At 35.5% G+C, this 22653-nt stretch overlaps 1 protein-coding gene across 12 annotated transcripts in view; it reads right to left on the bottom strand.

The window, feature by feature from the left end:
• The window catches only part of ITGB8 (integrin subunit beta 8), an 89904-nt gene that overhangs the window by 45019 nt on the left and 22232 nt on the right, over positions 1-22653 (bottom strand). For 4 of the 12 annotated variants that reach the window (XM_079152320.1, XM_079152319.1, XM_079152321.1 and 1 more), the window contains exons 2-3: positions 8916-9001; positions 3280-3441 (exon numbers count right to left, since the gene is read on the bottom strand). In XM_079152320.1, the coding sequence (XP_079008446.1) occupies positions 3280-3441; positions 8916-8991 (238 nt within the window). In that variant the 5' untranslated portion in view covers positions 8992-9001. Of the gene's footprint in view, positions 1-3279; positions 3455-8915; positions 9002-13999; positions 14047-22653 lie in introns of all 12 variants that reach the window. The other 8 variants (XM_079152309.1, XM_079152317.1, XM_079152316.1 and 5 more) reach the window with 3 other exon arrangements.

The raw sequence follows: 22653 nt of genomic DNA, 5'->3' as shown, positions 1-22653 counted from the left end.
TTAATTCTAAAAATCAATTACCTCTGGTTTACTATTTTAAGCTTATTTACTTGTGCTATTGTTTTTAGCATATGTAGTCTAATTTATTTGCTAAAATTCCATTATGAACTTGATAGTAGGATAATACTAACCTTATAACAATTGAGCAGTTTCTAGGTTGTCTCTAAATTTATTTATTTATAGGACATAGTGATAATATGTTTCTTGACTGTTTGAATAAACATGAAACATTTTTTACCATGAAAACATTCAGGCCTAATTTATATATATATATATATATGTATACACACACACACACACACACACACACACACACACACACACATATATACACATATACGTGTATATATAAATATATATTCACATATATATTATATTAAATATATTATAACTATAAATACATAATTACATATTTATTGGAAAATATTAATGTTTTACTAATATAAACATTTAAAATTTTATTGTAGATTTTGTGCTTAATATTTTATTGTTCTTTTTAACTATTTATTTCTGTGATTATAGTTTATATAACTAGATAATTTGTTTTCTGTTCTCTTAATTAGATTTGCCACTGATTTACTTATTGTATTGGGCTTTATAGAGAACCAGCTCTTGGATTATACATCCATTTTGCATTTTTATTTTTGTGTTTCATTACTTTTTAAATAAATCTATGACCTTCTGTCTCTGTCTCTTGTTTTCTTTACTATTTTGATTTGCTGTTCTTATATCTTTGTATGAATACACCATTCATCTTTACTTATTCTTTTTAAAAATTAAAGTATTTAATGTTTTGAATTTTCCTGAGAACAACTTTAGTCACACCCATATATTTTGATGTGTTTTGCTAATGTTATTATCAGTCTATGACTAGAGTTTTGCTTTACTTTTGTAGTTAGAATTATTTAGAAGTTTTTCTTAATTTTGCTGTTACTTAATATTTATTTATTTTTTGTAATGATTTCATATTTTATTCTAGTGTTCTCAAAGATGTTGGCCGATAAAAATAGTTTTCACTTTTTGGAACTGAGTTTTCTGGTTTAAAATATGATTAATTTCTAAAAATATTCCATGGACTTTATATAATAGTATTTTATATATCAAGTGTTACTAACTAATTGTATTTGCAATGGATGCATACATTAAAGCTCTAATCCTCAGTGTGAAGGTATTTGGAGATGGGTCTTTGGAAGATAATTAAATTTAGGTGAGGTCATGACAGTGACCTTCTAAAAAGAGGCCTGGACATTCTCTCTCTCTCTCTGACATGTGCCATAAGATACATCAAAAAAGTGGTCATCTGTAAGCCCTCTCCAGGTACCAAATCTGCTAGCACCTTGATGTTGAACTTCCCAGACTTATGGATCTGTAGCCATCTTGGAACTCTGAGACCATAAATTTCTATTGTTTGTGTCACCCAGTGTATAGTATTATTCTGAGAGCCAAACAGACTAAGGCATCAAGTTTGTTGATTATGTTTAATTGTTGAGCTGTATTATATAATTCTTATTTACTTTATCTGCAAATATTAACCGATTGTATTTTAAATTTCTCCTAATATGAACACTTGTTGAAAGAGAATGAAGAGTGCAGAGGCTGGAGGCTAGACTATTGGAAGAAAGATTTGTAGTAGAGATGATATTAACAACTTGCCCTCTAATTCAAGTACTCTCTGGGGAGCATGCCCAGAAACACTTGCGTCAGAAAGTCAAAATATAATTGAATTTTGTGGATGTTACTGTTTGATGTTGATATAGCCTGAAAAGGGAAAGAGCCTGGATTAAGACCCTGAAATCTCATGGATGAATAGTAGAAAAGGCACTAAATGAAAGTGTTACTGGGGATGTGGAAATGTTTAAGAAATTGGGGATTTTGGAAGGAGTCTAGGGGAAAACCTAGGTCAGCTTATATAGATCAGAAAAACTGGGCTAATGAACCTTAGAATAACAGGAAGAGAAAAAAAAAATCATTAAAGACAGTTGAGCAACCATAGCATTAAAAGGCTCTATGTCAACAAGAGAGATCCCTGTGAAGGTCTTAGGGAAGATTTTAGTGAATACATTGAGTTAAAATTAGATGAACAAGAGCGTATCATTTTTTTTCTCTCCCTCTCTAATAACTCAACAACACAATTTTTTTTTTCATTTGAAGATGGCAAGAGCTGTAATCTCACTAACCTAATTACTTTCCTTTTTGTGTACACCCTTTCACCTTTCCAACTGCTGCTCATACATGTTCATACTGGGCTGTGTCATTGTTTTATCTGATGAAGAGCACAGTTTTAATTGGAAGCTGGGAACATGCCTAGGGCCAAGAGCGAAGTGGACTTTGTTTTTCTGGTAACCAAAGAGTCAGGAAGAAGTACTTGAGCATTTGGAATGGGATGAGGAGTATGTCAAGAATGATTATTCAAAAAATTAATGACAAGATATGACCACCTACACCAAAATAATGAAGCCTTGAAAGTAATTGCATACTGATTTAAACCAATTTATCTAATTGAGTGGTGCATACTTGTATACCTTGATTTATCTGCTGTATGTAGTTTCTACACTGGAATTATCTGGAGGAAATAAATACTTTCCAGAGGCCTACAAAATGTGTCAAATGGTGGAACCCTGCCTGATGGAAGAGGAAATACTGGAGAATAGGAGCAAGATATGCATTAATGTCAAGGATCATCACAAAGCTGGCCAAGGTAATTATGATAATCGTGACTTAAGTTTTGCGTTTAAAAGTTCATCATAAAGACTTTAAGTACTTAGTTTAATTAACATCTCCTGCTAATTAATCAATCAATCAATCAATCCAATAAATATAGAGTTTTTGCTACACGCCTGCACTATGATAGGAATGGGAGAATGAGTACAGTAAAGCATATTCCCTTCCTGCAGTGGAGAAGGAATACAATTACCTCACACTGTGATTGGATTGTAGGGTCGAAACACATGCTAACTACATATGTTCTTCAGGTTTGCATAGTGTCTGAGGTCACAGAAGCATGATAAAACCCAGAATTCTGATTTCTTGATTGTCTTATTGTTTTTTTTTTTTTTTTTTTTTTTTTGCAGTGCTGGGGATCCAACCCAGGGCCTTGTGCTTGCAAGGCAAGCACTCTACTGACTGAGCTATCTCCCCAGCCCCCTGATTTCTTGATTCTAAGCTCACTGTGGTCTCTGCAATAAAACTGCCTGCTACATAATGTTAAATACAAGCAAATTATTATGAACTGTAATTTCAACTTAAGAATCATCATAGGTTTATTTGAAATCACCACACCTGGACGCAGCTGGATTGACACTTCTCCTGGTGTCACTTGAGTGTTAATTTCATTTTCACTTGGTATGATTACACGCACAGACGGATATTCTATCGAATCAATCAAGCAGCCTTTGCTTATTAAATTGGAAACAATATCACAACGTTCGCTTCTTGATCCACCTGAAATAAAATCCTGTTTAAAAGAAGGAAAATCACTGATGTTTTTAGCGCATACAATCTCAGTTATAACCAAAGAAAACCTATACATAGCAAATATTTCAAATAAGCCATTTCCAGTGCAGAACAAATTATGCAACCGTTTAAATTAGTTGCATGGTTCCAATAAGAGCACTGGCACATTTGTCATAAATAAAACTTTAATTTCTAAATCTCATTTTAAAAGAATAAAATGAATTATTAAAGAAGAGATTGAAACCAAGCACTTTAAATGTTAACTGATCACTGTAAAATTATACCAGCTTAATTCTTTCTAAATATTTTACTTTAGAAAGACAGATCCAAAAGAAAATTCAGCCAAAGTAGGCCACTCATTGGTTCCAAATGTGAGTCTTGGTTCTCAAAGAACTCAACTGGTATGTTTATTATATACTATTATGTTTGGAATATGAAAGCAAGACCTTAGAAATCACAAGCCTAATTAAATGCCAAAAATTCACAAAAGAATAAATTAGAAATCTAATTTCTTAGACCATAGAGTTATCTGCCTCTTATAGACACAAAAGCCTGTAAACAATTGAGTAAACTAATGGACATGCTCGTGATGAGGTGGAGAGAGAGAATATTGCAGATTGAATTCTCCTGATTAAATTTAAAATTTACACTATCATTCAGTCTTAAGTAGTTGAGAGTTATCTAAGAGACATGCAATAAACTTGGTATTAATGGAATAACCTAATAATTTATCCTGAGGAAAAAAGATCGATATTTTTATTTTTCAGTACTCATTTGGGATTTTTTTCCTAAAAATGGAAAATGTATTGAAAGTGTGGAAATGTGTTCTAATATTCACAGTATTGGTGTGAGTTATTTGGGATATTTGCTTACATATGAGTTGGATATTTGCTCAGTGATCTTCCCAGCAGTGGCTATATAGATTCATCATTCAATCATTTCTCCTTTAATTAAGACGATATAGAGAATTGGATTTCTAATCAATTAATCACTCAGTTAAAAAATATTGATTGGATACTTACTCAAAGTCAATAGTTTGTTAGGTGCTAGAGTAATGGAATGGAACAGAGCAAGGCAAATAGAGTCCTCACCAAAGTCAACTGACTGTAGGTGAATTCACACATTAAGCAAGTAAATTTATTAAATTAATATAATATGTTATGAGAATTAAATTTGGGAGAAACACAGAATATCACATGGTATGGAGAAAGGGATCATCAAGTTTAAATGGACATAGAGTATTGAATATGAGGTCACTAATTATAAACAGGGACAACCCTGGCACTGGTGAGTAATTAGATATGATGGTGGTAGGTGATATAACAACATTCATACAAAATCTTCAGGCCTTTCTCAATTAGAGCAGGGCATGGCAAAGTACAGTCAGTGAGATGATCCAGTCTTTGGCCTGTTTTTCTATGGTTTATGTGCCAAAAATGCTTTATACATTTTAAAAGGTTGTAAAACAACAATAAAAGCAGAATGTGTTATAGGGATGGTGTGTGGCCCACAGAGACTGTTTACTATTTGGTCCTTTCTAGTGCTCATCCTGAATTAGAGCCTGCTCCGTCTAGTAATACATGCATTAATGAAAAGGCAAAAGGGAATGTGTCTTTCTTACCAATCAAAATCTCCAGGTGTCATTTGATTAGCTCATTATGGAAACAGAAACATTCAATTTGCTTTATTGATTAACCCTATACCAGAAGTTGAAAACTGCCAAAGCCTTAGTTTCTTTTATCTGAATTTATTCTATGTACTGTTAAAACTTGGAGGTATTGTGTGTGAGATGGCGTTTGTAAACGACATGGAGTTCCCTGGAGAGAGGTGGCAGATAACTGCTCTAGTATGTGTCACATTCTTCCCAAGATCCCCAGGGTAAGTGGGGGACCCCATTTCTCCTGAGTGGGGGATACTGAAAGTATAGGAGGCTTGGCACACGTGTGCTTGTTCATGTGTTACATGACATGTTACAGACGAAGACCACATGCATTTTACAGATGTAAAAACCCAAGACTTCAAGTCATGAAAAGGAAATAAAGTACAAATAGCTTTAATTTTTCTTTGGAGCCAGAGAATGTCAATTGTGCATAAAGAGTAGAGAAGAAAGGAGGGGGGGTCATTTACTGTAACTATACATCAGTCTATGCCATGTGACCTTTAAATGTCAAATAGTTTTGCTGAAATAGGCAAAATGGTCTCGATTATTTTGCAATATCTGAATCAGCATGGCTGTTTTTGTCCCACTGTAAAAACTAAGTCAGAAAAACATTGCCAATTGGCCAATTATGTTTGAAAAGGGAAGAAAAGACCGTGGCATCAAACTCAAGAATGGAATGTTGTTCCTGCCCATTGTGGCCTACTTTTCACTTTGTATAAAAGAAAAGCAATTTGAAACCACACCCTTTTAATTTTTGGTATTCTGTGTCATTTTAATTTCTTCAAATCCTTATGCTTGACTTTTTCTACAAGAAAAACAAAAGCAAATTCATAATCTAACTTTCTAAAATGCATTCGAGATGAAAAGGCCAGGTTGAAGTTAACCCTGGCAGGCTTTTTATCAGTTGTTACTTTCATCTGTTTTAATGTAGTATTCTGGTGATAAAAATAACACAAGTTTTTCCCCATACTAATGTCTTGAGTCTTTTTGACTGCCAAACATGGCAACCTGCACAGAAATGGAAAAATTCTATCATCTTCCTTTTGACAGTGAATGACCTTCATATCATATTTTAGAGTAACTATGCTCCACAGTTACCTTCTAAGCTTCTGGCTGTGCTGTGACACTCTGTATCAGACTAGCAGCCAGGGGAGGAAGATAATTCTTCAAAACTTAACACATCTTTCATAGATATTAACAAGACACATGAGGTATTAAACCTAATATTGATCAGGTCCTTTCTATCCCAATTATTTTCTGATTACTTTCATGTATCATGGGAAAAAAAAAGGAGAAAGTAAAAGATACAGAATGGCAGATTAACATACTACATAAGAATGCAATTCAACTGAGTATCTCCTATTTTGTTGTTGTTGTTATTGTTATTTTTACTTTCTACCAGCCTTGAAAATTATACAAAGCAGGCTTATTTTATTATTATTTACGTTCTCATCATAAACAGGGAGAAAAAGAAACAAAAACAAAAACCTCATTCTTCCTTTTCCCCTCAGTTTACTGGCTGAGAAATCAGAGACATCAGTTGCATCTATGCCTAAATGATGAGTGACCTTCCAAAATTCAACAATGCTTTCTGTCTCCTGATGATGTTAGGCCAGCCTTCAGGGAATGGACAGCTCCTCCCGCAGGTCTTGCCAACATTGGTTGAGTCCTAAGGCTGGGTGCTTGCCCTGAGGTTGTTATCAACACAGGCAATCATCCCAGTTTTCTAAGCCTCACCAAAGCCCTACAGAATCATGACTCCTATTTCTTAAGCAGTACCTGTGTGCCACACATTGCTTTATTATGGCCTCAAAGACAGTAAGGCAGGTGCAGTTACTATTCCCAGTTTAGAGGAAGGGAAAACTGAGGTTCAAAGTGATTAACATATCCAAGTTTACAGTTAGAACCTGGAGAAACTAGGATTTGAATCCAATTTAGTCTCTCTTTAGAGCCTGTTTTTCGACATATAAATCAGACTACACCACATTGTACAGAAAAAAATTTGGTGACATGAACAGTCAGTGAATTTCTGAACATTTTCCCCTGACGAGTCCATCTGAGGGTTTGCCCATGGTGGACATAGGACACTCCCTATCCCACCGCCCTGGCAGCCACCTTTCTTTCCCTTAGCTTACCTTCCTCCACCTTACTACCCATCCCTCTAAATACCCCAGATCCCTCCTTCTGTGACAGGACTGACTGTTTTCCCAGAGTTGTGGCTTTTCTGAAATTCTGTGCTAGTCAGAACTATGAGATGGAGAGGGGCTTCCTCCAAAACTTGATGCTCCAATTGGCTGACAAATGGGCTTCAGAAGCATCTTTGAGAGTTCCTCCAAACACCCTCCTGAAAGCATTGGAGGTCAGGTGGGAAAACATCAGGGTTCTAAGGATCTTTCTTAGTGAGGAAGTAAGATTCTAAAATAGCATGTTGTTTAGGGTCAGAAACATTCTAAGACAAACAGAAACCTATAAGTTAACTTCAAGTTCAAGGTTATAGAGATGAAAGAGAGACTCAGAGAATGAAGTGAAGTCTGCTGATCTTTGGCTCGTAAGAAGCCATGAGATTGCACCCTGAAACTGGAATTGTTCTGTCTGTGATGTTGCTTGGCTCCATGGGTTGTGTGAAGCCTAGTTCAGGAATGACTTCTAATCTTTTCACAGACAGACCCCAGAGTGCAGGTGGGAGCTTCAGGCTATCAGCCAGAAAGGTTGATTTACAGACATGGCTCTGTCTTGTGTACCCCTCCCCTGCCTCTATCTTGACTTGCTTCATCGAAGAAAGTTATGTTCACTATACTTGATTACTTTTTCCTGCTGGGAGATGCCTTAGGACAAGCAGTAACAAGAGAAGGTGGAAACATGATGGTAAATACATTTGTTGAGTTTAGTCAGAGGAGATCAAAGGCAGAGTTTTATCTCCACATCAAGAAAAAGACCCTTAAAACCTTATTCGTTCCAATTCCCAGGTGTTACATAAGTAAATATAAAATTGCCTAGGCAATCTAACAACAAAAGAAACCCCAATGTAGCAGACCACTTCTTTACATATATACAGGTAGTTTTGATTAAAGATAATTGACCAAAGGATAAAAACTTTCAAAACAACTTGAGAGTCAAAAAAGAAGGAATACACTATAATTATTATAATAAGAATTTTGTCATTAGAATTTTTTCTCTTGTATAATGCAGACACTAATTTTAAACAATAAACATTTTCTGAGTTATTCTCTATCCCACAGAACTTAAAAGTACCTCATATTTCATGAACAAGGTCACATGTCAAAAGCATCACATTTTCCACATGTAACCAATAAATTCATGTACAATGTCAAGAAATGAAGCAAATGACTTATCTTCAAGTAGATCAAAGAAAAACAAATGAAATGGACTGATAAATTAGCTTGCTTTTCTTTAGCAAGCATAAGCTAATGGTCCAACTTGACTATACAACCTTATACCTCAAGCTGTAGCAAGAATTTCACACCAAAGCCTATGGAACTATCAAAATTTATTATCGGTGTTTGCCAATTCTTTCTATAGAACAGATGGAAAACATAAAATGATTTTCACTTCATTTCAAAATTACCATAATTTTCCCAATAAAAAGTTATATTTGATTTTATATCAGCCAAATATGCTATTTCCAAGCATAAAACCAAATAAAAATTCCCTGTCAACATATCTTTATATTTCCTGATGCACCTTTATGGCAAAGAATATTCAGGCAATGAAGTCATGCTAGAAAGAAAGTCAACTGTGATGAAAAGAAAAACAAGGAAGAAAAAGAAGAAAAAAGGCACACCTCTTGAACACACCATCCACATTCTGGACCCAGCGCAAGGCACTTGGCACACGACACTGCGTCTGAAGATGCACATCTATTGTCTTCTGCAATGGAGGATAAAATGAACTGTTATGGTTGATTTCTTATTAGGAAGTGTAAGCAATTCAAACCAGAATGGTTTTGAAAACTTAAGTTAGATGACCTTTGTTTTAAATACATGACATCAAATAATTTATATTTTCTTTAGGAACAGTTAATCTGGTAATTGAAACTATTAAATACCTGAATAAGTATTACTTATTTTTATAAGGTTGGGAGAAAGGAGGTGATGGAAATTTATCTTAGTCATATTTTGTGGTTTAGCTTGAAGTCTGCTACAGTAAGAGGGGATCCTCCAAATTTTTTAGTATGTTGAAAGTCTCATTGTATTTCCTATTCTCTGAACCAAGTAGATCTTGGCAGGGAGATTCTAGAGTTATTCTTATAAAAATTAGCATATACAGACATAAATCACAATGTATATAGCCATGTTGAGTAAGAGTGAATGAAGTTTCAGAGAAATAATCTTGATGAACATTTAACATAGTTAAAATGGAAATTCCGATTGTGTCAGTAATGATTTTTTTTTTTTTTTTTTTTTTTTTTTTTTTTTTTGGTGTGAGGAATATCAGAGTCAGACACAATGGCATGACTCAGTATTTTATGGATGGTCAAAAAAATATGAAAGAAGTAACATGGTCAAAAGTAAAGCATCAAAATGAATGAGTTGTTTTAGTTAACCCGATTTAATGTCTCAGGTTGGATCACTTAAAGATCACATACAATTCACTTTTCCACAGACTCCTGGGATGGGCAGGGCTGGGGAGGAGGACATCCTTAAGGATGGGTCCTGGAGGCAGTGATATCTGATACCACTTTGTCATCTTATTTTGTTTCCCCTGATCTATGTTTATCTCTTTAAAATCTGTAATAGGAATTAAAGAAAACACACATGCACCCGATGTGTGGTTCTGTGTATATACCCACACATTGACATGGTCATTTAAAAAGGAATAGGGATCATTCCAACTGGTTTCTATTTTCCTTCTCTTTCTCACCTTTCCCAACATTCTGAAATCCAGGGTAAAAACAGTTTTGCCTTGGATGTGGCACAGTGTGGGTATCAGCAGCGGTCTGCAGAGAGGTGATAAACAGCAACAGTAGGCACCCCTCCCTGTATGTTCCCAGGGCCTGGTTTGGGTTAAGTGAAGCATCCTTCCCTAGAACCCCTGATGTTCTGTCATTTGCTCTCTGTGTCCTCTCCTATCCTTTGTCCTTGGCTTTATATCGCATTGTTATTATATATTGTATTATTACACATTATCTAAAAGTCCTTCACTGCTCTTTCCAGATGTGGCCTAGAATTCCAAGAACTAAAATTTACTATTGTTTACAGTTAATTCACTAGTTTAGTTAATTCACTACCAGCATGCCCACCTAAGTGTGAAGGCTCATTAACCTAAAAATCTTCCATCTGGTTTAATTGCAAAATGTAAAATCTGCTTACTCCTAAAAATATTCAAAAGAGTGAGAGATCTTTTCAGTTTTGTTCTAAGAAAATCAATATAGGTCTAAAAATTGGGCACTCTGGCAGAGTTCTAAGATCTGAGCGTGTATACCAAAAATATAAGTTAAAATTCAGTCTCTAGGGCCATAGTATTAAGAGTGGGGAGCTGGAGGAGGAGATAAGACCTGAGGCTCTTCGCTGGTGAATAGGACAGGCCTGAGACAAGAGGCCTCACGCGTGGCCAGCCTTTTCCACCCATTGCTCTTTTGCCATGTGAAAGCAGAAAGTCCTCATCAGACTCTGATTGACAGTCTTCATCTTTGACTTCCCAGCCTCCAGAATTGTAAGAAATCAATTCCTATGAGGTTTGGCAATGTAGCTCAGTGATAAAACACTTGTTTACCATGCATGAGGCCCTGGGTTCCATCCCCACTGCCACACACACACACACACATACACACACAAAGTAAAAAAAAAAAATTTCTGTGGTTTATAAATTACCCAGCGTTCAGTATTTTTTTTACAGCAACATGAAAGGACTGAGACATAGATATAACCTGATTTTTACAAGCTGTTGGCCTTGACCCAAGTGGATCATGGAGTAAGAGCTATTTCAGTTCACCTTTGACCAAGCCTCTCACTTAACAGGTAGAGCTTTCTTGTCAGTGATGAAGACTACAGTCTCATGGAAGGGAAGCTGCTAAATCTAAGACTCTAATGGTTGTTGGATTTTGTCCCAAGTTAATCCGAATTCAAACTCAGGTTGGGCTCCTACTCTGGTAGCACACATGACACATAACAAATTTATAAGGGCAATAATCTCTTTTCTTTAAAAAGTTCTAGTGCCAACTTCTGTTCTTAAACTTCAGACAACTGAAGATGTTGACTGAAAGGGAGAGACACTTCAGTCCTGTCAATACTTTCCAGGTTCCAGGGCTGACATTTCTCAGAGTCTACGTAACTACAGGGGAAAAAAAAATCCCATAAATGGATCTGGAAGAGGCAGATCTTATGGTTCTGCAGAACTGGAGGAAAGCCATAAAATGAACTCCATGGGAACAGTGTCAAACATTATTTCTGGAGAGTGTCATGGTTACATTTCACAGAAGACAAACTAGATACACTTTGACAGGCAGAATTTTAAAGGTTTTCTTTTTAATTTTAAAATATGTAAGTGAGTAAAATACCTAACATGCAAATATCACATCAATTATAGCAATTTTCATCACTGAATGGGCAAAGCATTATAAATGGTGTCAGCATATACTAGGAATCTCTCTCTCTCTCTCTCTCTCTCTCTCTCTCTCTCTCTCCTGCACACACACACACACACCTTTCTGTGAGAGTAGAAATCGAAGCATACACATCAACAACAAAGCACAACTGCTGTTTACAGACACTGGCAATTTGTCATCAGCCTCACTGTGCCCAGCTCATTTGCCCTCTCCCCTCTGATGCAAGAATGCAGCAGGAAGGCTGCTTTCCTGTAGTGGTTTCCTAGCAGCCCTGGACACTGCCCCGATACCTCATTAGAGCCTGTGCCTGACTGGTTCTTCTTCCCACTCTGTGACTGTAGTTGCTGCATGTTTACCATTTGTCCATGGATGTTGCACTAAGCACCCCATTCTTCATATTCTACGATTGCATTTTTATGAAGGATAATTTTTATTGATCCTTATGAAAATTTGTAAGGACTGGAAGTAGAATGAAAATGTTTAAAACCACCAATCTTCAAATTCTTCTTTTGTGCTCATTTGTTTTAGCCCTCAGTCCCTCAGGAACCCCATGTTATTAAAAATGTGCTGTCTTTGCAGAAATCTGTAAAGGATTTGACAGCTTATTGACAACAAGTGCATGTATTCTGAATGATTCTATTGCTTGGTCTATGAGCTTGGGAGCAAGGGTGGGAGGTTTGCTTTTTCTCCTTATGTTAAAACAGACTGATTAGGCAGCTTTGCTAAAGGTCTACTGGGAAGGAACTTCCAAACCTCCATAGCACTGCTACTTATTAGCCATGTGCTCTTAGGTTACTACTTAAAATCTCTAAGCCATCATTTCCTCCACTGCAACATAAGGCTAACTACATCCACACCAAACTGCTAATATGCAGGTGAAGTGAGACAAAACATGACAAGCATAGTGCTCAGGGCATAGTAGGCTTTCAGTAAAGAAGCCAGCATATTTTCATTATAATAACTCGTATGTATATATACATACAAGTATGTATGGATTGCCTATTCGAGGGCATGTGTGTGTGTGTGTGTGTGTGTGTGTGCGCACACTTAGTTCTAGGTTCAGAAAAAAGGGAAGATGTCATATGTCTTTAAACTTGTAGTAAATATAATTTGCTGTCCTTAATGTGAAAATCTCTAGGTTCATAAAAACAAAGTTGGAAATATATAACTAGTATATAAAAATTGCTATTAAGAAATTATTGCATTTAGTTTAACTGTTTAAAATGCAAGAAAGTTAAATAAACACATATCAGGCTGATTTATTACAAACACAGTTTTGGCATCACACTGAAAATCTCTTAGAATACCTTCATTTTATTTGCATTTTGCCATATAAACATTGATTGAAATGAAGTAATTTAAAAAAATTTTCCCAGAATCAGATGTGTAAGTCACATGTGAAATGGCCTAACTGCCAGTCAAAAATCTTATAAATAACCAACATCAACATACTACAGTACACAAATATCAGCAACTACATATTCATGACTCATGCTTAGGTATTCTTTGTTTTAGGTAATGCAATTTATTCATATTATTTTGTAAATATTTAATCTATGGAAGTAAGAATAAGCAAATGCACAAAGCAAAAACAAAAACAAAAATCTCCAAAACAACAACAAAAAATCAATATTTCTATGTTTGGATGGGGATCTGTCCATAAGCCAATGATCAGATCAATGGAAATGATAGTTATAAGAAACATTTCTTTTTGTTGTTGTTGTTGTTGTTGTTGTAAATCTTTATAACAAACTTTCAATATAACTTAAAGAATATCTACAGTTATCTGGAAGAAGGAACAAATAAGACTGATAAAGATTGTACTCCCTGATATTTAGAACCAATTAGATTTTTCTATTACTCCTAGAGAGAATAATTTGTGATAAATGTATTTTTTGTAGGCAGTAGCCCTTTCTTGGTTGATCTTACTAAACAAATTAAACTTGCATAATTGCATAAAATTACTTCCTTTAAAAAAAAAAAAGTAAACACTTAACAAAGAATACATATTCTACTTTGCTAACAGCTGAAAATAGACAAATTGACCACACATACAAGGGTAAGGTTTAAAGTATAACTTCGGCTTTTTTGTTTTTTCTCTATATACATGTATATATAATTAGGATATTATAGAATGTGTTTATAAATATATATATATATATATATATATATATATAAAATCATGGTTCTCTAAATGTTACCAGTACCTTCAAAATATAGTACCTGATTTTTGAAGTTCTTTTTTACATGGAAGTTTAATATGTGCTATCATTTGATATAAAAATTAAGACAAAGAAATGTATTCCATTCTAATTACTTACCCTTACCAACTAATTCTAAATTTTGGTTTGAAGTTTCCTGAAGCTTCCTACAAAAATAAAAGGAGGGAGTAGGTGGTTAAACCACTTCTTTGAACATCAGACACAAGTCAAATTTAAATAGGGATTCAGTAAAGGGGCTAGGAAGAAAGGAGGAAGTGTGAAAAACTCACTGGAAAAGTTAGGTGTGAGGAGGGAAACTCTGAGGAGCTAAAGAAAGATAGAAGACCAGCAAATGAGCACATGGGATGGTTTCTCCAAACAAAGGAGCACAAAATCCACACAACTTCTTCCATTTCTTCCTTTTCCTCCGGGTTTATCCTTGTATTTTATAAATACATAACACAAACCACATTATTTCCTAGTATTTTTCACTTGCTGTTTTATTTAGTTTTTAGAACATATGGGACAAAATTTTACTGGGAAAGAAGAAGAGGTAAAAAATTACATAATACCTGTGATGAAATTTTAGCTACTAAAATGATTTCTGTGCAATGAATGTGTGTTTCAACTGTGCCCATAAAGAAGTGGTTGAAAAATTCACCTTGATATTTGTAGTTATGGTCCTAAGTTATGGATTCAGAAAATACTACCCTCTATAGTATCATCCAATAAATTCCTACTGTTTAATTAATTTCAAACTTGTAAAAAGTGACTGTTCAGCCCATAAATGAAAATGAGTATCTTAATGGTGAAAATTATTTTTTTTCTGAATAATTTCAACTCTTTTTTGACTTGAAAAAGCATATAACAGCACCTATGTTGAGTGAAAGCATAATTTGGGTGCTTTTTTTTCCTTGTCTGAGAGCTGTTCCATGGATTAGGTTTGGCACTTTGAAGGTGCATTTGAAGGAAAGGAGATGGCATAACGATAGTCAACTCCTATATAGCAGTTTAAGAGAAAGGTGAAGGAACGAGAAAATTGTAAGAAAAAATAATTATCAGAGGAAGAACTTGAGATAGATTCTTTGCAAGTGATTTATTAAGAAAGGAAGCGAGGTAATTGGTTAGGAAAGGACAAGGCCAAAAAGCAAAGAAGTTGGAGCAACTGAAGTTGGCCACTGGCCCAATCCTACCCCATCTCTGAGTACAAAAGACCCCACAGAGTTCTCCCTCCTTGAGGCAAAGTGACCTGGATTTAAACCCTGATCTGTGTGTTACTGGCTCTAGGCAACCTGGTGGAGGGTAGAGTGACGCTGGCCTCCCAGATATTTCTGAGCAATGTGGCTCCTTTTGGTGGAGGGCAATTCTTCCGAGAAGGTGTCAGCTGTTGGCCATCAGCAGCCATCACTCAGAGCATCTGGGGATGGGTGTGCCTGCCCTATAAGTCTGGGTGAATGCCAACACCATCTACTATAATGGTCTACCCCAGAAAGTGATAAACGACCAACGTATTGTGGCAGAAATTGCTATTTGCCCGCCTGTGCTTTTCTTCACTGACAGTACCCTAGATTTATTGAAGATGGCACTGAGAGGAACTAAAATGCTACAATCCCCAACTTCTCTTGCAACAGTAGTGGTTGTATGATTGGATCTAGTGACTGGATGAAGCCGGAAGCTGCTTAATGGGGCTTCTGTGAAAGCACCTCAGAAAAGAGTGTTTTTGTCCTTTGCCTGTCTTCCTTCCTTATGCCAGGAACATAGATATGATGTTTCAACCTGCAGCACCATATTTGGACCTGAGGGAATTTGTCTTATGGAAGCCAATGGGAAAGATACAGACATCACGGGATTGCGGCTCTCCCAGCACACTGTCACTCAGAACTGCCTAAGGGGAAGAAGAAATTTTACCCCAATCCTATTTAATCTACTGCTTTTCAGAACTCTCTTAAATTTAGCAGATTTAAACAATGTCTAACTATAAATTTTCATCTGAGTTTTAATAGATAATAAGAGAGTGACAAACAGAATTCTGGTTAATGGTTTTTAAAACATTTGTTAAGCCTAACATTACTCTATGCGGATCAGACCATGCATACTAAAGAGATGTAATTTTTAATGTTTTGTTAGTCTGTTTTTCCTTGGAAAACGAAGATTACTACACTATCGGTTTCTGGCTCAACAGGGACTTAAACTCATTTTCTTTATATCCCTATTATATGAGCCTCATACCTTCAACACACTCAGAAAAAAATGTCATGAAAAAATGACATTCTATTTTGAGGTTAATTTGGCAATTTAATTCCTGAGATTTTTCTAGCTCTTGACTACTTACATTTTTAAATGATGTTCATTTCCAAAAGCAATTTATTTCAAAAGGCAATGTAATTATGTTTACTTAATGATATACATCTGGATGAATTTATCTTGATTCTTCCAAATGCTGAAAACAAACATACCTATAGTGACACTTTTATTTAACATTGGTATTCTGATATTGTACAGTTCTGCTGATTTATTTCAAAGAAAATCAAATTTCTTTCTAAAGAACTTTGAATATTTAATACAATGGTACCAAACTGAAATAACCACTGAATTCCTTTAAATTTTGTTTTTGCTTAGATTTAAACCAAATCTTGATCCAGCAAATGTTTCTTTTCCCTCTAGATTTGAATAATTTGTTACTGAGCAAAACTTCCTTCTAATGCCAGTGTGAGGAAATACCACTAATATCTTTGCTTCTCTAAGTTGGTTGGGTTTTTCAGGCTTTGGTTATATATAACCTTTATGTTTCAGAAACAAATTTCAACCTTTTCTGTTACATAGCAATAATCCATATGATTATAATAAGGTTTTAGGATGGCATAAAGATTTCTGAAGAGGAAAAAAAAAAAAAGTTCCTTCTAATCCTAGGCTGGTTGAGAAAGGATGGAGCAATGTTCCACATTCCATTAGTCTGCCCTGCCTTTTTGGGGGCAATCCCAATGTGAGTCAGAGCTAAAAAGGGCTGGGACAGCATCAATCATAACTCTAGTTTATGATGGAATTTACGAAAAGAACCACTGTATAGCCACTAATGGCACTCATTGGTATTGAAACGCATCATCACAAGAAACCTGGTCAGATGGGACCATAGCAGAATTTTTTGTTGTAATACATTTAAACACATTGTGACCAGTTTTGCTCTGAAAAAGTTCCAATTGTTGCACATATTGGGTGACTATATATTTTATGCTGTACCCTGTATCATTCTTTTTTTTTTTTTCCTTGAAAGGGACACTATTAATTCTACTGGTACAACAAATGTAAACTGGAGCTCCTCAGGCAAGTGGAAGGTGAAGGTCACCCTAAATTTATGGTAGTTTGGCATGGTGGGATGAAAAATAATAAAAAAAAAAAACCAAGACACTTTATTCAGAAGACCAAAGAAACATCAAAGGAGAAAAAAAGAACCCCATATGTTAGCCAGGAAGGACTCTCACCACAAACAGGTTGACCTGGAGCAGGTTTTGAAGAATAAGTAAACTGTAGAAATCTGATTGAAAGCTGATTATTTTTAGATCACATCCTATGTACATCTTGACATATATTATTTGATGTGCAAAGCAGATGAAGGAACATAATGTTTGCAATCTGCATTTGAAAATGACTTTAGAGTTCTTATTTTTTCCTAGTCCATGACATTTCTTTGGTGGGCCAACTGGTCACTCAGCATACAAGTGTATCTCCTGAGGAGCATCATTCATTTTGCAGTTGGCTGTTTATCTAAGCACAGCAGTTTGTCTTCTGACACCTGGTGGGAATTTGTGAGAAAGTAAAGTGAGAGAAACTCAGAAAGAAAGATGGGGATCCAGACTTTCCACACTTCTTCCTACTTCAGACCTGGAACTTCAAAAAGCCTCAGCATCTCAAGACTCAAAGAGGGTTCCAGAGGCCCCTGAGGTAAATTCTGGTGAAAGCTGTATTTGTCTAACTTGGAAAAGCAATATTAGTCATGTGCTTTGTTTCTTGTTTTAGCTGGAACTTTTCCATACATTCCAACTGTCCTGTTTATGAGGCACACTCCCTTTCTATAAAAGCCAAAGTATTCACCGGTTTCCCATTCTGTTCTTCTAAATAATGTTTTCAATTTAACATACTAGATTGAAAGAGTTCCAGGGGCTCTTCCTATTTTCCTCTCCAACTCTTGGAAGGTATGAATTTCCTTTCTTCCTCTTTGAAAACAACAACAAAACAATAAAAAACAGCAACCACCATTTTTCATGTAAAATTTAAATGTCTTGGTTAAGAAGACTTAAAACTAAAGCTCTAGGATAGTAGGAATGCATTTACCATGTAGTATCTTTTAAATCTGATGTCACACTGCAGGTGTGCATTTGATTAGAGCAGCCAAGTACCACCCTAAACTGTAAGGAATTTAGTTTCAAGTAAAATAAATAAATGAAACCCAAAGTAAATTTTAGTTCACTTATAATTTGGTTTTCCTTGTGTTACATTGCACAGTTCAAACAAATTTAAAAACTGTACACTACCATTCAAAAAATGAAATCTATATATACTGTAGAATGATATTAGGGAAAATTTTAAAAATTGGGTCCTGTATCAAGGGTTTTGTAGGTATCACCTCATTGAAATTTATAAAACTTCAATGAGAAAAGTACTAATGCCCATTTTGCAGAAGGGGAACTAAACTTTAAAGAGGCTAACCTGCATCCCAAAGTCACGAAGCTAACAAGTACATAGGACTGAGTTGGAACCCAGTTCTAACTACAGAGCCTTTTCTTGTGAACACTGTCCAATAGGGAATAACATAAAGATAGCTACTCCAAAGTAAAACTGGAAACCATTTGGTATTACTGTTATTAGTCCTTAAGTGATGACTCAATAATAATTCCTGTGTACCTCAGATAATCCTTTAGTACAAGTAGAATGTCATTATTTTTCCAATTATCCAAGCTAAGGCAGTCTCATTTTCCCACTCTAAAAATGAGGATGCTAGGTTCTCTCCAGCAGTATTATTTTACCCCCACAGTGCCAAAGACCTCTCCAAATATTTCAGTGCCCTTTTCAAAATTCATTTTATTACTATGCACAGGGAAACTCTGAGTTTTTAGCATGAAAGTCCCAGCCTGAACGTCTCCCTGAGCGCATGAATCAGATTGGCCGGTGCTTGTTCAGCATGGGAGAGCAGCTCCTTTTACAACTGTGTTTCCCCATCTCCTGCCAGGGGATGTCTCTGAGCTGCATGCTAATGAGGCAGAAGCACATGAAATGGTGTTTGCAGTTGCTGTTGCCATTTGTGAATTTCCAGTTCTGCCCTGGAAGCCAAATCTGGAACAGGGAAGAAGGCAACTTGTCCTTGTCCTAACCCTGTAGTTTCCCGACCTTGGTTTCATAATTTAACTCTGCTGAGACTATGCCTGCTTGCTGATGAAGTGGGGAAACTGATTCACCTCATTCTGTGCTGCGATCATCCACTGAGCCATGAAAACATTTAAAAAGTAGAGTAGGAATTAAAATGATTGGTGAGAAACTGTTATTTTACAGCATGTATAATTCTGTTAGTTTATGGATTACTTTAAGGATACAATAATAGAAAAAATTTACTTTAAAAGATCACCAAAATCCTTTATACTTCAGATTTAACAGTTGCTCGTAATGCAAAATGATGACTCACTGTTTTATGTTCAACAGTGTCAGCAAAGAGGTGTGAGCAAACTTTTGGAGGGTTCTGCACATTGACTGCAGCACAAGTTTCACAGGCCTATATGTCTGTCAAATCCCATACAAGGATACTTTAAATTGAAGCAGTTTATTGGCTAAATTATAACAATACAAGTTATTTAAAATAACACTACAAATAAACTTAGATGGAATTCTATTTGTATAATCTGTGCATAGTGAAGAAATATGTGTTTTCTAATTCTACCTAAAAAAAACACTAAATTACATTATATGGCTTTTAGAAAGTAAACCAATGACATATTATATTAATCTTTTGGCTTACAGATCACTTACTAGTTAATTAAAGTTGTTTATCCCTACACAGTATTTGATTGGTTTACAAATTTTCTTTTTTCTTAAGAGGTAAATTATTTGAATGTTTCTTCATATGGATTGAGCTCAGTTGGTGAGGTGATAAAATTATTTTCAAATTCAAAAATTATTTATTATATTCTTGAAGTTTTTTGAAAACTCTCAGTAGCATAAGAAATTGAACAGAAAAGGTAGTGATACCAATGTAAAATCATCATAGTAATTAGGGCTATTATTATCACTAATACTATAATGTGGTTTGAACTACACAATAATAATATGTTTTATATCCCATTCTCTAAATTTTTTCTGTACTTCATTTCAAGGATAATTCTAAATATTTATATCTTTTTTCTAAAATTTATCTTATTTAGGCATTCAGGCAATAGGAAATTCTGAATTAAAATAAAAATATTTTAACCTAATTGTATCATATAGGATAGATATGGAGTCTATTAAAATATTTAAATTACCTTCAACTATTTCAATTAATATTTGTTCTATTTAATTTGGCTGGAATTTGAGTGAATATACATGGTAGAGTTAGTATATTCAGGAAATTAAATATTAATGCCATATTGTCCTTTGAAATTCTTGTTTCATAGTCCCCATAATTCCAAAATAATCCAGCTACTGTTTCCCATTCATCGTAAGTCATCTTTGCCTGGAGTTCATCATTCCTTGGAGAAATTTTTGAACAGTGTTTTAATATTCTCCTTGCTCTGACTACTACTGGTAGGATCCTGCCCCAACCCCACCTCTGCACTTACCAACTTTTATTCTTTCTAAATTCACAGCTCTGATTTAATATGCCCTATTTTTGCTATCATCACCAGACACTTTTCTAATTTTTACAATGTATTTATGACCTTGCTCCAGGTTTTTTGGCCTTACCCAATTCACTCCCATGTCTCACTGCCTCCACCATGGACAGAGCTATTGGAATCTCTGAGGCCAGCAGCTGCAGTGGGAATTCTCACAGGCCATTAAGAGGATCACAGAATCATAAAGTCATGTGGGAGAATTTAGGCTCAAAAAAAAAAAAAAACCAAAGAGAAGCTATATAGTGACAAATTCAAGAAGAACCAGAGAATGAGACAGATATCAGGCTACTGCGCCAAGAACTCTAAAACTTGAAATTGAAAGTACACAGAAGTAGGTCAGACACAAATGGGGATAATGCATCCTAAGCAAAAGCTTAAATTGGAGAATATGAAGTTGCCTTGGGGAGCATAAGCATGAGCCAAGTAAGGACGGAGTCCCTTTTCAATTTCTTTCTCACCTCACCTGGCTCCGAATCCGTACTTTCATTCATTTCATGTTATTTTCCATCATGCTTTTTCACATTCACTATTCTAATTCTTTCTTCTTAATCATCCAAGAAATTTTACCATGTCTTCCCACTTAGATATGACCTTAGACTTACCTTTATATTACAGAGAATACCTAAGTAATCTCCTTTCAACTCAAAATTGTCTTTGTTCCCTGTTTGAAAAAAGGAGACTTGTCTTCCTTGCCAATATCACTTCCTCTTTGTGTCTAGTGAACTGCTCATTCAAAGGCAAACGATAGTTTCCTAATTATATTTAGCAACTAGGGTTTAGCAATGTTTAAATGTCCTCTGCCTTTCAACAGTGAGTGGGCACTCTGTTACTTCAGTCACTCTCACCACTACTCCCCTTTTTATCTCTTGGACTGTTTTCATATCCTCTCCTTTACCTCCATACCTCAAGTCTTCATGAGCTAACAAAACTTTAAGACTCAGCTCCTCACACATGACTACCAAATTAGTATCTTCAGTTCCAAACTGGCACCCAAGCTTCTGTCCAATTTTCAGCAATCTGTTGGACATCCCCCTTAGATTCCTCATGCATCTTCAAAATTCACAAGTCTCAAATAAAAGTCTTGTTCTTCTTCCTAACTTGAATAGCCTATTTCTGTTAATTAACATTATTATCCCATTTACACTGATTTAAATCTTTGTAGTCAAACAGATTCCTCCTTCTCACAGTCCCAAAACCCGGTCGTCAGTTGCCAGGACTCTGCTTTGACTTCTGCATCTTCAGCATTCACATCTCCCCTTTCTCTTCCCACTGACTGCATTCTAGTTTAGACTCTCATTTGTCATTTGCTTTATTGCAACAACCTTCTTAGAATCTCTCACAATCAGCATTTACAACCATAATGATTTTTAAATCATTATATACATGGTTGCCAGATGTACTAGCTAATACCCTGTGATCACATTATTACCCTACTGATAAAACAAACAAACAAAAAAACCTTGGGTGATTTTCTACCCCTGGAGAAGTAGAAGTGTGAAACTGTCCTACAGGCAAAATACCTTAAACTGGGTGATTTATTAGGAACAGAATTTATTTCTCACTGTTTTGAGGCTGGAAAGTCTAAGACCAAGGTGCCAACAGATTTGTTGTCTCATGAGGGCCCCTTCCTAACAGATGGTGGCTTCTTGCCATTTCCTCACATGGCAGAAAGACAAAAGGGACAAACAAACTTTTTCAGGCCTTCTTTATAAGGACACTAATCCCATTCACAAGGACTCTGCTGTCATGTCCTAGACAGCCCCAAAGTCCTCTCCCCTCAATACTACCAATTAAGAATTAGATTTTAAAATATGAATTTTGGAGGAACACCAACATTCAGACCATAGCAAAAAGTTCTTTAAAAAATCTACTATTTTGAATTCTCCACCTTCTTCTTTCCTTGTTCTCTCAATGCCC

The sequence above is a fragment of the Sciurus vulgaris genome (genome assembly GCF_902686455.1).
Source record: "Sciurus vulgaris genome assembly, chromosome: 8".
In the NCBI taxonomy this organism is placed as follows: Eukaryota; Metazoa; Chordata; class Mammalia; order Rodentia; family Sciuridae; genus Sciurus; species Sciurus vulgaris.
The sequence above is the reverse complement of the archived record's forward strand: the minus strand, read 5'-3'. Positions and strand labels throughout refer to the sequence as shown.